This window comes from Peromyscus californicus, unplaced genomic scaffold, assembly GCF_007827085.1.
Source record: "Peromyscus californicus insignis strain IS unplaced genomic scaffold, ASM782708v3 Scaffold_8__1_contigs__length_139910024, whole genome shotgun sequence".
Classification (NCBI taxonomy): Eukaryota; Metazoa; Chordata; class Mammalia; order Rodentia; family Cricetidae; genus Peromyscus; species Peromyscus californicus.
In genome coordinates, this window is record NW_026294606.1 from 48,173,979 (window position 1) to 48,188,788 (window position 14,810).

Genomic DNA, 14,810 nt, shown 5'->3' on the forward strand with positions numbered 1-14,810 from the left:
GATTTAGTTGCCTGTACAGAGGGTAAACATCCTGACAAGTGGAGATTTCTCTCAAAGATGTAAATTTATCTCACCAATAGGTAACGTTTCAGTGTTTCCCCTGAATCTGCAACTAAACATTTAAACCTGTTCTCATTTAAATAGCTCACCATAATCTCTACAAAGAGGTATATTTCATCGTGATATTATGGTTTCCTATAGTCATACCTTTGACTGGCACATCCTGCACCCTATCACAATATCCAGAATGGTTATTCCCCTGGCAAAATTCAGGATCCAAGAGGCTCAGCTCACACTGGAAGTCACACAACCAGCATTGATGCATATCCACGTCCAGACCCAAAGCAAGTGCTCTCTTCTCTGTGGAGGTCTCAGGGAACTAGGCACAAAGAAAGAGGCCAAAGTGAAGATAGAAGAAATGAAATTCAGTCAGCAGCCAGGCTTACCTCATGGGGGTAGAAAAGAAGCCAGTTATATCTTATGCTATAAACCTAAAATTCCCACTGAGAAATACACAAAAGTGTGACCCTGAAAGGGAACCTATGGGACAGATATCACCAAGTGAAAAGGTATGAATAGAAGGGAGTGGAGACAGAGATAGATGGGTAGCTCTTGTGATAGTCTCCTATCTAACACTTACCACAAGGCATTCTGGGTACTTTTCTGATGTTACGTGTGTGAAGCAAAATTTTTCCAGAGGGTTTATGACAGCTTTGTGTTTAGCTAAGCTCCTATATAATGCAAGACAAAACCATGATGTTTATATCAAATGTTACCCCATTGCTCCTTTCTGCACTTAATTTTAGTCCTTAGTCTTTGGCACTGGGTACCTTAAAGCACTTTGCAGACATGAAGAGAATCTCTGAGTACGATGCAATTTTGCTTTCTTAAATTAGAAACAGCTTTATTTTACTGCATTATCTAACCTTTAAGCCCATGGGGGATGTCTACTGTACACTAAATGGAAGCCTCTCAATGCCACTTATTTCACTATGTGCTGATTCCTTCCTAAAGGCAATGTGGTGGTGCATGCCCCAGGAACTCAGATGCTCTACTACCTTCAATGTGTCCATTAACTCTCTTTAAGGGCCACATATGCATCAACACAGTTGACCACAACAGGAAAAACTTTCAAGACAATGACAATAGTCCTGCAACCATTTGTTCCCATAGGGCCTAGAGAAGAAGGACAGTGGGATAGTGAGGATGCTTCTTAAATAGCACTCTGTTTTTTGGCAAAGAAAAGTGAATTTACTCAGCCTTTGAGAGCCTTACAAAGTCCCCAGGGCAAATGACTTTAAAATTATCTCTTTCCAGACTTGAAGAAGCATTAAGTAATGCCAAGAAAGAGCAGACCAAATTCCTTGCTGGTACCTTAACTACTCAATGCCCACTTTGGTCTCATCTCTGCAGCTATATATCCATTCTTAGCAGTGGTCCAGTCTCAGTTTAGTGAATCAGTGAAGTCTAGAGACTTCACTAGAGAAGTCTAGTCATCAGCTCATAAACTCTCCTTTATGAGTAGGATATATTTAAGTCAAACCATCTGGTGTTTCTTTGAGCTTTCATGGCTTTTGGGCATATAAAGTTTATCTGCCTCTTTTGTCCTGTTAATCTGTCTACTGTCATCATGTCTCAACAGGCTCAGTTACCAAATTCTCAGAGAGACAGTTTATGCAACACTTCTGTTTGTTTCAATGTCTGTTTTGGCCCCTTTGCACCATTATAGATTAAGAACCGAGTCCATGTGTAACCTGCTGGGAAAAAAGCAAAGCAGTGAATCCATTTAGAAATGAACCATTCCATGGTAGTTCCTGGCATCTCTCAAAAGGGTTCTCCAGGGCGCACATTAGAGCTTCTGAAACTATTTCTTGTTGTGAACATCCTTTTCCTCTGTATTGCACTTGCCTAAGTCTGACTTGTGTTCTCTGGACATTTGACAGGCAGCTGAAATATCTCGGGTTAGCAGCAATGGTCAGAGTTGTCAACATGACAGATTCTAAAATAACTGTGAGATGGACCCCTATAGGGGATTATCCTCATTACTGTAGGTGTCACTATTCCCTGGTTGGGATTCTACCCTGTGTAAGTAGAGAAAAGGAGCTGAGCTGATGTATGCATTCATTATTCTCTGCTTCCTGATTAGAGCTGCAATGTGAGCAGGTGCTGCCTGCTCCTGGTGCCTTGTCTTCTCCCTTGGAGAGGATGTGGAGCAAGGGGAACACTCCTACACTGTTGGTGGGAATACAAACTTGTACAACCACTTTGGAAATCAGTATGGCGGTTTCTCAGAAAATTAGGAATCAATCTTCCTCAAGACCCAGCTATACCTCTCTTGGGCATATACTCAAGGAATGCTCAATCATACCACAAGGACACATGCTCAACTATGTTCATAGCAGCATTATTCATAATAGCCAGAACCTGAAAACAACCTAGATGCCCCTCAACTGAAGAAAAGATAAAGAAAATGTGGTACATATACACAATGGAATACTACTCAGCAGAGAAAAACAATGACATCATGAGGTTTGCAGGCAAGTGGATGGAACTAGAAAATATCATCCTGAGTGAGGTAACCCAGACTCAGAAGGACAAACATGGTATGTACTCACTCATAAGTGGATACAAGATATAAAGCAAAGGATAACCAGACTACAACCCACAGCTCCAGGGAGGCTAGTTAGTAAGGAGGACCCTAGGAAGGATGCATGGATTGCCCAGTGATGGAGAAATGGATGAGATCTACATCCTCCAGGCAGTGGGATCAGGACCTGTCCCTAGTGCATGAGCTGACTTTTTGGAGCCTAGTGCCTATGGTAAGACACTTTGCACAGCCTTGGTGCAGGGAGGAGGGGCTTGGACCTGCCTCAACTGAATGTACCAGGCTCTGCTGACTCCCCATGGGAGACCTTGACTTGGAGGAGGTGGGAATGGGGGATATTGGGGGGGAAGATGTGGGGCAGGAGGAGGGAGGACAGGGGAATCTGTGGTTGGTATGTAAAATGAATAGAAAATCTCTTAAATAAAACAGTGACAACAACAAATGTAGTGATAAAATTGCTCCTAATGTTATTCTGCTATGTTTATAGTATCTTCGTCAGTGTTCTATTGCTGTGAATAAGAAATACCATGACCACAGAAACTCTTGTAAAAGAAAGCATTTAATTTGGGTTTGCTTATAGTTTTAGAGGTTTAGTCCATTTTCATCATGGTGGGAAGCATGGCAGCATGTAGATAGACATGGTGCTGGAGAAGTAGCTGAGCGTTCTACATCCAGATCTGCAGCAGCAGGAAGAGAGAGCCACTGGGCCTGGCTTGGTCATTTGAAGCCTCAAAACCCAACACCCAGTGACATACTTCCACTAACAAGGCCATACCTCCTAATCCATTTGTCTGTTTTGTTTTTTGAAGCAGGGTTTCTCTGTGTAGTTTTGGCTGTCCTGGAACTCACTCTATAGACCAGGCTGGCCTTGAACTCATAGAGATCTGCCTGCCTCTGGGCTGTCCTTTAAATGTGACCTGTGGTTTTTTTGCTTACTACTTTCAATACCTCTCTTAGTTCTGTGTATTTAGTGTTTTAAATATAATGTATTGTAGAAGTTTCTTCTCTCATTATAGCTATTTGGCATTCTGTGTGCTTCTTGTACTTGTGTGGGTATGACTTCTTAATTGTAGGCAGTTTTATTCTAGATCCTGTTGAAGATCTTGTCTGTGCTGTTGGCCTTAGAATCTTCTGTTTTTTCAGTTTGTAGACTTACTTCCTAAATTCCTGCATATTTCTTTTATTTTCAAAAAAAGTTATTTTATTCTTTGATATAAGAGGGTTTTGAGTAAGCCCCTGATAATTTCATTCTTCTACATGTAGACATCTAGTTTTTCCTGCATCACATGTTGAAGATGCTATTTCTTTTCTCCATTATATGATTTGGCACTTTTGTTGAATGTTGGATGGCTGAAATTACATATACTCATGTTTAAAACTTTGATTACGGTCCATTGGTCTACATGTCTGCTTCTGTGCCAGTACCATACTGTTTTTACTACTATGGCTCTATAATATATCTTGAGGTCTGGGATGGTAATCCCTCCAGCATTATCCTTTTCCTCCAGGCATTTTTGGCTATCTGGAGTCTTTTATAGTTCCATGTAAATTTTAGGATACTTTCATTTTTCTATTTATGTGAAGAATAAGATGGGGATTTTGATTGGGATTGTATTGAGTTTGTAAATGCCTTTTGATAAAATGTCATTTTTCAGTATTAATTCTACCAATCCATGAATATGGGATGGATGTCTCTCCATTTTCTAGTGTCTTTCTCATTCTCTTTCTTCGAAGATTTAAAGTTTTCATTATAGAGGTCTTTGACCTCCTTGGTTAGATTTATTCTTAGATATTTTAGTTTCTTGAATGGAGGTGTGTATACATGATCCCTTTGTCTATATATTCACTGGTGGTGTACAGATAAGAGTTTTGATTTTTGCAAGGTGATTCTGTATCCTGCTGCATTGTAGAAAATGTTGATTCTTTCTACAAAATTTGTTTCTAGAAAATTTAAGGGTCTCTTATGTATAATATCATGTCACCTGCAACTAGGAAAAGTTTTATTTGTTATTTCCCTATTTGTATCCCTTTACTTTCCTTCTCTTGCCTAATTGCTCCAGCTAGTGATTTAAGCACAGTATTAAAAAGGAGTGGGGATAGTAGACAACCCTCTTTCATTTCTGATTTCAATGAAATTGCTTTAAGTGTTTCTCCATTAGGATGTTGCTGGTTGTGGACTTCTGATGTATAGCTTTTATTATGTTGAGATATGTTCCTTCTCTCCCATTCTTTCTGGGGCTTTTATCATGAAATTGTGCTATATTTTGTCAAAGGAATTTTCTTCATCTATTTAGTGAGTATGTGATCTTTGTCTTTAAGCCCATTTATGTGTTTTATTACATTTATTGACTTGTGTTTGTTGAACCATCCCAGCATCTCCCAGACAAAGCCAATTCGGTCATGGTGGATAATCTTTTTGATGTATGTCAGTAGCCAGTTTTCAATTTGTGTCTAACAAGAGACACGAGAGTGGGTATCTTTGCCTCATTTTACAGGATAGATTTGCCTGAGATACCAATCTTGGATGAAAATTATTTAGTTTCAAGACTTGAAACGTATCATCCCACACTTCACGGGCTTTCAGAGTTGCAGATATTATTCTGATACATTTCCTTTTCACTCCATTATAACATTTGATGCTTTTATTTGCTTCTATTTTTGATATTTTGACTATAATATGCCATGGAGAGGTTTTTCTGGTCATGCCAGTGATCTAACTAGCTCCTGCATTTGTATTTTCATTTCTTTTCAGATTTAGGGAATTTGGGGTTATATGTCTCATCAAATAGATTATTTGTGCCATTACTTACCTCAGCTCCTTCTTCTAGCCCATACATTCCTAAATTTTGTCTCTTGACCATACCCCAGGATTCATAGATGTTATGGTCATGTTAATTTATTATTTTTCCTTATTGATGTTTAAATGTAGTATTTTTTAACTATCTCCTCCATAGCCCATATTCATCTACAATGTTTATTTGTTCTTATTTTAATTATCAATTTCTTTGCTGAAATTTTCATCTGTATTTTGATTTTCATAAATATTTCTGATTTTCTTACATATTGTGATGACTCCTTTTCCCCCCTCATGTTACTTGCTCACTTTCTTCTCCCAGACCTGGATTGAAGTCCTTTGTTTCTTCATATCCTCTTTGGAATCATTTTTATTAGTGAACTTTTGAAATCTTTAGCTGACATTTCATGTATTTCAATGTCTTTAAGAATTTCTGAAGAGCTATCATCTTTTGAAATAGTTAAGTTGTCTAGTATTTTTTTATAATTCTTGTAGTTTTATGATACAATTTCTGTATCTGTTGCTTTGGATATCTCTTCTGGTTTGATTTGGGGGTCTTGTTAGAGAGCAGCTACTTCTTGAGAGCTCAATACCTAGTGCCACCCAGTATGGAGAAAACAAACATAACAGCAATAAGACCAAACCATACAAGACATATAAATAAACTTAAAATTAATTATATTATTACCAATTATGATAAGTCAGAAAATGGAAGAACTATATAGAATATACTGCAATGTTAAAATTCTTTAGAGTAGGGACTGGAGGGAAGGCTCAGTGGTTAGAGCACTCACTACTCTTCCAGAAGATCCAAGTTTGGTTACTTACACCCATGCAGGGCAGCTCACAACCACCTGTAACTCTAGCTCCAGGAGATCTAACACTCTCTTCTGTCCTCTGTGGGCAACCACACATAGGAAGCATACATTCACACAGACATACACATAAATAAATAAAAATAAAAATAAATCTTTAAAAATTATAGTGAGTGTGAAAACAGTAAGTGAATGGGAGGCACAGGAAGGGAAAACAAGGATTAAAAGAGTAAAAGGGCAGAAAAGAATTTTATAGAAGGAAAGAGAAAGAACAAAGAATTATAAAGGAGAAAGAGAAAGGAGGGAGGGCAAACATTTTCTCAATGATAGAAAGAGTGAATAAACAAAATTGGATCAAGAAAGGGGAACAAGGAAAACATCTTTAAATACTGTAAAGCAGAAAATACTGGAAAAGGTATAATAAAAATAAAAATAAAAAGGAACCCAACCAGTGAAAAAAGATAAAATGGTAGAGCAGTTTCTTTCTGGATCACTGAAAATGTGGGCTCCATGTCCAGTGTGTCGGAGGCGTGACTGCCCTGCTACTCGTCAGCCTGTACTGGAAAAGTTTCTTTTTGTTACCTGCAGTTGTGAGTAAAGCAGAGGTCTCTGCTGGCCACAGTCAGCTTTGAATTCTGTGAGCTAAGCAGGTTCTTCATCCCCCTAGGAGCCTCAGCGTCAACCATCTGAGAAGATTACTGCTCTAGCTGGGGCATCTCCCGAGTATGTCAGGAGTGTAGGAAACATGGGCTGGAGGGAGAGCTCAGTGACTAAAAGCACACACTGAGTTTTTGCACAGGACCTGAGTTCAGCTCACAGCTATCTGTAACTCACAACTCTCTTCTGGCCTTCTGAGTCATTTGAACACACACACACACACACACACACACACACACACACACACACGATTTAAAGTAAAAATAAATTTTTAAAAAGGTTTCAGGATACAAGCACAGCACAGAGAACTGTTTGGATAGAGGGCCTGTCTTCCACTCTCAAGGCCTAAAGGATATAAATCATCCTGCTGGAGGGCTGCAGCTATGGATGACAAAGCAGCTCGCTGAGCCCTCAGCAGTGAGCAGTAAGTAGGTAGGTCACTCCTGAGGTGATGAACCCAGTGACCTCAGGCTCAGTGTTAGCAGACACAAGTGTTATTAACAGACAGTGCTCACTTGAGTCCCACCCTTGGCCAGCGAGGGTAGGCTATCTTTCCATTACACCACATCAGGCCACACTTGAGCTAAACCACCTGCTGTTTGTGTTTCCCTTGTCTTTACTGATCCCTTGCCCACTGTGCGAAATCCTTCCAGGGCTGCCTCTTGCCTTGGGAATGTGGAAGAACAAACTCAGGCTCCCTGTCTTGTAGGTGTTCTCAGGTCCCCAGTATAACTCCGTTTCAAAAACAGGTTTTCCTTTAGGATGGCACTTGTCCCTTGCACTTGACGGGACAAAATTTAACACTGTCCTATCAAAAGTTACAAGTGCTTTTGAGCCTGGTAAGGTTCGAGTTGAGGGTGGGGCTGCCGGTCTCTTTTCAGCCATCTGGGTTACCTTTTGTAGGAGACATTTGCTTTCTCTCCCCCAACAGGGAGCCCCGCAGCTAAAGCTCGGCTTTTCTGTGTGCCCATCTTTGTTCCACCTCCAAGCACCCTGTTACAACCTTTGTTAGTTCTGAAGACTTTGGCTTTCTCTCCTTTTAGAAGAGAAGCTTTTCATTTTTTTATTATTTATTTATTTGTATTTATTTTGCTTATTCTGATTCTTCTTCCATCTTACACAGACATTCTGTACATTTCTCTTGTTTGAATTTTCTGAATTCCTTTGGTAGAAATACACAAGCTTGTTGTTTTTTTAAGTTTTCATTACCACCCCACACCCCTGGAACGTGACCAAAACTGGGCATAGCGTGAAAATGTTCCAGGAGTCGCAAGTAAAATAGCATCTGCTTTAGTAATAAAAATCCTGTCTTTCTCTTTATCACAGCTGAATAATTTCATCTTGGAAACTGCAATGATGTTTCCTCCATTATTTCTTTTCCTCTTATGATTTCAAATTTTTTAAAGACATTTTAAAGATCATGACTTTTCTCTGTACTGCGTTCTGCTATTTTTTCCACTTGAGATGGCATTAACTCACAGCCTAATATTCCAAAAACTGAGAATCTGCTAGTGATTCTCAGAAACCAACGAAAGTGGAGGCTGTTGTTCAAAATACTGGCACACAATATGCTCTCTCTAGATGTGATGTATTTCTGCTTTAGTATCCCCTCTCCTTTCAGAAAGTTTTGTTTTGACTGATACAATATACTACATCTAACGTGGTAAATAATAGTAAACAAAAAATCTAAACAACCTAAACAGATGTCTAGATTGTTTTCCTCAGATCTGTTTTGTCAGACTCAGCAAAAAAAAAAATCTATGTTTAACCTAGTACCAACCTGGCACCTATCTAACTAATGGTTAGAAAACTAAGATATTCTTATAGTCTTCTTGTCAGTGTTTGATGCTGTGGGATGGTCTGTATGTCAAATGCTCTGATTGGTCAATAAATAAAACACTGATTGGCCAGTGGCCAGGCAGGAAGTATAGGCAGGACTAACAGAGAGGAGAATGGAGAGAACAGGAAGGTGGGAAGAGACACTGCCAGCCGCTGCCATGACAAGCATCATGTGAAGATGCCGGTAAGCTGCGAGCCATGTGGCAAGGTATAGATTAATAGAAATGGCTTAATTTAAGATATAAGAACAGTTAGCAAGAAGCCTGCCACAGCCATACAGTTTGTAAACAATATAAGTCTCTGTGTTTACTTGGTTGGGTTTGAGTGGCTGTGGGACTGGCAGGTGAGAGAGATTTGTCCTGACTGTGGGCCAGGCAGGAAAACTCTAGCTACAGTTTGATTTTGCTTATCAACAAAAATGAATTATTCGGTACAATGGATCAAAGTCTCAGAACAGTTTAGTTCTGATTCTTACTCATTTAGTTTATGCCCGATTCTTGCTCATTCAGAGACTGGGCTTTGCTTCCTCAGAAACTAAAGCAGAAGCTTCCATGTCAGAGGATATGATTCCATAGAGATTAGGCACAAGTCCAGGGTTTAAAACAGTGGCATAACGCTTCAGGCACTATGTGGTCTTTATCCGTGGCTGTCTCAAAACAGGGTAGATCTCCATCTGTTCCCCACACATTAGAAATGAAGGCTGATTGAGTTGCTTCTTCCAGCCCTGTCAGTCTATAGTATTCTGGGAATAGTTGTGAATGCCTAGGGAAAGCCCAATCACAAAAGAATCCCACATTAGGCTGCCAGTGCTAGTCACATACCGCATTCAAGAATTAACAACTACGATGCCTTTATCACAAAACAAGGTTTAAAAGGCTAACTTGGTGATGTGAACGGTATTTAAAAGAGTAACTAGGTGCAGCAAGAGTGTGTTTACAAAAGACATATATGTCAAATAATAGCCTTATATAAGTCAACTCACAGGATTCTGCCAACTACATATCAGTAAAACAGGAACAATTGAAATGAATCAATTATTATAAAATCTTTAATAAAAATACCTGTTTAGGACATGATGAAATACAGTTTTATGTTTAGCCTCCTTTGTATACAACTTATTGCCTCTTCTCTTTCTGGATTTTAATTTTATACAGCATAATAAACCATTTCTGTCACAAGAAAAGATATTTTGATTAAAATAAAATTTTAACTAAAAATTTAAAGACTAAAATAACCCCAAACTAGTTATTATGCCAGGCATAGGAGCTGTAAAGAGACAAAAGCTTCACAGGATGGGGTACTATGACAAGCCAACTAACATTACGATCTCATGGGAATATTTGCTAGAGAGTGGGATCACTGACTAGAAAACCTACTCACTCTCTTGAAAAAGGAAGAAGATAGGATGTAGCAGATTTTGAGCTAGAGTGTACCAGTAAAGTGATATACAATCTGCTTGCAGTGTGACTGAATGAGTACCCAAAACCACTTTTACAGCCTTCCGAGTTAATAACACTACATAATTACCATATATTGCACTAATCCTCATTGGATGATGGAGGAGTCTGGGTGGGTGGGAGAGCATAGTCTTCTAGAACCATCTTTAGGTTGTCTCCCTTATTCCAGGCAAATGCCATATTGCAACTCAGCATTAACCAGCAAAGATATTATTTCATCAATGTTTCCATCCATGTCTTTGTTCTCACCGTGTAAACCATTATTACTTGTGTAATTTGACAATTGCGAGAGAAATGCTTATTCTTCAAGAAATTTATGAAATGATAGCAGAATTTACATCTGCAACAAAAGAGAAACACTTTAAAATCTTTTGAGGGCCTAATTAACATTCATATAAAAATGTTACCATCTAGGACTCTTGATCTGGTTTTTTTGTTGGTTTTGTTTTGTTTTGTTTTTTGGTTTTTTTTTTTTTTGGTCAGGTAAAGAACAAAAAGGCAGGAAATTTTCACATAGCAAGCAGCAACATTAACAAACCTTATTACAAATAAATACACACACACACACACACACACACACACACACACACACACACACACACACCCCAAAATACGTAGAGAAAGACTCCTGGAAGAGCAGGGAGGGGCTTGGAATTGAAATCCATTTTTCCCCAGGAGGGCTGCAGATTTTTGATGGTTTTGGTGGCTTAGGATGTGGCCTCCTTCCATAATTTTGGATTGGTCCATGTAAACAAAGAATGGGGACCTGATGGGCACACAGTTTCAGGTAGCCATGTTCAGGACTGGCCTTGAACATATGTGACCAGCCTGGGCAGGTCAGCCAGATGAGGGCACTTCTGGGGAGAGAAAGAAGCCCACCAGGCCTTTTTCTTATGTCAGGAGGGTAAAGAAGACAGAGGCTTGTCATTTAAATCATCTGCAGCCCCTTTCTTTATCTGTCTGTCTGAGATGTGACTGACTCCTAGTCTCTCAAGTAAAAATTATTAATTAATTAATCAATCACTTAAAGTAAACACATGCAACTTTCTCTGGTCTGAAGAGATTGCGCAGCAGCTAGAGTGATTGCCATGCAATAAAGAGGACCAGAGTTCAGATCTTCAGAATGCACCTAACATGGCTGGCTTGTAATTTCAGCCTCTGAAGGCAGAGATAGGCAATCCCTGGAGCAAACTGGCCATATTGGCAAGCTCTGGGTTTGACTGATAGACCCTGATATGAATAAAGTGGAAGAGTGATCCAAGAATACTACCAACACAAGCACTAGGCCTCAGCATCCATGCATATACACATATGCACACACCTGATCACAAATGCACCCAGATACATGCAAACATGCATATATATACATGTACAAACAATACACACACATGCATGCACACACACACACATGAAAAGAAGAAAAGGGTTACAAAACAAAAAGCATAAAACCCTCAGCTTCCTCAACGAAATATATCCTCCCCAATATCAAACCATATAAAAGGAGCCTCTGTGGTGATATTTTATTTGTGCTCTAACAAATAAAACTTGCCTGGGGATCTGAGGAAAAAAGCCAGCCACTATATTAAACATAGAGGTCAGACAGAGGTAGCACACGCCTTTAATCCTAGCAGTCGGGAGGCAGAGATCCATCTGGATCTCTGTGAGTTCAAGGCCACACTGGGAACAGAGCCAGGCATGGTGGCACACGCCTTTAATCCCAGCACTAGTTAACCATAGAGGTCTGGAGGTCTGTACAAACAGACAGGAAGTGATAGAGCTGGGTGGAAAGAGGAAGTGATGTAGCTGGGCAGAGAGAAGAAGTAAGATGGCAGGGCACAGAAAGGTATATAAGGTGTGAGTATAAAGGAAGTACCTCTCTCTTGGGCTGAGGATTTCCTAGCAGTAAGAACTTGTGGCTGGCTTGTTCTATTCCTCTGATCTCTCAGATTTCACCCCAATATCTGGCTCCGGGTTTTATACTAATAAGACCTTTTAAGATTCATGTTACAAGCCTCAGTCCTGAAAATTGATGTGCAGAGTATCTACACAGGACCATGAATGCAATTTTAATTCTCTATAGAAGTCTGGAGGATTACAAACAGGATGACTTTAGGGTCTATACAGAATGAATTTAATTGGCAGCACTATAGGGTCATATGGAGGATTATCAGGCCAATGGTCATGAGATAACATAGATGTGCTATCTGTGATCATTGTTTGGTCTAACCCATAATTACACATTTGGCTGTTCATTTAATCCATATAGTTTTCAATCTCCATGATATTAGGTGATACTATTGGCACACTTAAATAGTGTGTGTAAACTGAAGAGTCATATCATTTGAATGGGAGACTGGCAGTAGGGTCTGGTCCTTATGGTTGGAATACAAAATATCATTAGCTCTCACTTAATCAGCATGTATAATAAGGTACAGTCCCTGGGGTCTGAATAGCATGAGTCAATGCTTTTTCTGGGCGTGTGTGTGTGTGTGTGTGTGTGTGTGTGTGTGTGTGTGTGTGTGAAAACAAGAATGCTATTGGTCACAGAACGTGGACCTTTTAAAGCCAAAATCTCCCAAATGTGCATGTTAATCCAATCTTAGTATTCATCGATGAAGTTGGAGTCACCCTTGCTTGTTTTGAAAATGAATCCCCACTCAAGTTCTATACGATGGCAACCTTCCAGGTTAGCTAATTTTAAACACTCAATGCTATAAACACTAACAAAGAAAAAAACAACTGCAGTGTTTTCTACAATGATGGTTCAATGAAAATAGCCCTCTAAGTTTGGATCTGATCAACAACTGTGGTATTCAAAAATTACTAGAATAAGAAATCTTTAATAGACATTTCTAGAGAGCCCAGAAACATACCATAGAGTCAAGGGGTTAAAGAAAAAGAGAGAAAGAGAAAGAATGACTACCTTATCCAGCAGGAACCATTCTGGACTGTGTGAAGGGATTGAATGGATCAAGAATGACTGAAATAGCCAGAGGCAGTGGAGCATGCCTTTAATCCCAGCACTCGGGAGGCCTGTGAGTTCGAGGCCAGCCTGGTCTACAGAGTGAGATCCAGGACAGGCACCAAAACTACACAGAGAAACCCTGTCTTGAAAAACATTAAAAAAAAAAAAGAATGCCTGAAATATTCAATGAAGATAATAATATTTTACCCTAAAAAAAGGATAAAATTTGAATCAATTGAATTGATGCTAGCGACCTCAAGAAGTGGTGTTTCTTAGGGAACTGGGCTTCTCCATGCAGTCCACTTCTTCTAGAGTCAATTCGATCGAAGGGAGATGGAGGAGGCAGAGGTTCCAGGAGGGTATGAACAGAAAGTGCCTTGTGTCTTTGTTCTTTTTCCTGTGTGAATGCAGAGAAAAGCCCCTGAAAAAGATGCTCCATGTCATATTTTACATCCCCTCGAAGGGCAGCTCCCTCACAGTTTATTCCCCTCAACACATCTTTTGATACCCATCAGGATGTGACACAAGTTGCTGGTTTTTGGTGACCCTGTCCAATATCTCCTTTCTTCCACAGAATCTGTACCAGAACAGGTTTTTGGGCCTGGCTGCCATGGCTTCTCCATCTAGAAATTCACAGAGCCGACGCCGATGCAAAGAGCCCCTCCGCTACAGCTATAACCCGGACCAGTTCCACAACATAGACATCAGAAATGGCGCCCATGATGGCATCACCATCCCTCGCTCCACCAGTGACACTGACTTGGTCACTTCAGACAGCCGCTCTACACTCATGGTCAGCAGCTCCTACTATTCCATAGGGCACTCCCAGGATTTGGTGATCCACTGGGACATCAAGGAAGAAGTGGATGCTGGAGACTGGATTGGCATGTACCTTATCGGTGAGTACATTATCACCATGACTCTACTCATTGGAGCTACTGACTCATATGAGCAGGCTGACAGTGTGCCATGAAAAGGAAGAAGGTCTTATGTGTGTGGTTTGATAGTTCAAAAAGAATCTTATTTATAATTCACTGTTATTTTTAGTTTTTGAGATGATATAATTACATAATTTTCCCCTTCCTTTTCCTCCTTCCAAAGCCTCCCATGTACTGATCTTTTTTTTTTTTTTTTTTTGGTTTTTCGAGACAGGGTTTCTCTGTGCAGCTTTGCGCCTTTCCTGGGACTCACTTGGTAGCCCAGGCTGGCCTCGAACTCACAGAGATCCGCCTGGCTCTGCCTCCCGAGTGCTGGGATTAAAGGCGTGCGCCACCACCGCCCGGCTATGTACCGATCTTTTACTTTCAAATTCACAGCTTCTTTTGTTGTTGTTGTTGCTGTTGTTAAAAGCATACATGTGTATATATATATGGGTAATGTATATATATATATATATCATATATATATATACATATATAATTTTTTTTCTGAATACAACTTTCTCAGTCCGTATAATGTTTCTTATATGTATGCTTTCAGGATTGATAGTTTGATACTGGACAACCAATTGGTGTACTCTTCCCTGGGGTACTATTTTTCCTTCTCTCACCCTACAGTATAATTAAGATGCACAATCAGCAGAGTTACACTATAGTCTAACACGCTGGAGACCATCAATGCTTGCTTTTTTTTTACAGATATACAACAAAGCTACTCTTACATCTCTTTTTAATAGAAG

At 39.8% G+C, this 14,810-nt stretch overlaps 1 protein-coding gene across 7 annotated transcripts in view; it reads left to right on the forward strand.

Moving 5' to 3' along the window:
- Hecw1 (HECT, C2 and WW domain containing E3 ubiquitin protein ligase 1) overlaps positions 1–14,810 on the forward strand; it is a 293,914-nt gene that overhangs the window by 123,118 nt on the left and 155,986 nt on the right. For all 7 annotated transcript variants that reach the window (XM_052729794.1, XM_052729793.1, XM_052729799.1 and 4 more), the window contains one exon: positions 13,707–14,031. In XM_052729794.1, coding sequence (XP_052585754.1) covers positions 13,707–14,031 — 325 coding nt within the window. The remainder of the gene's footprint in view (positions 1–13,706; positions 14,032–14,810) is intronic.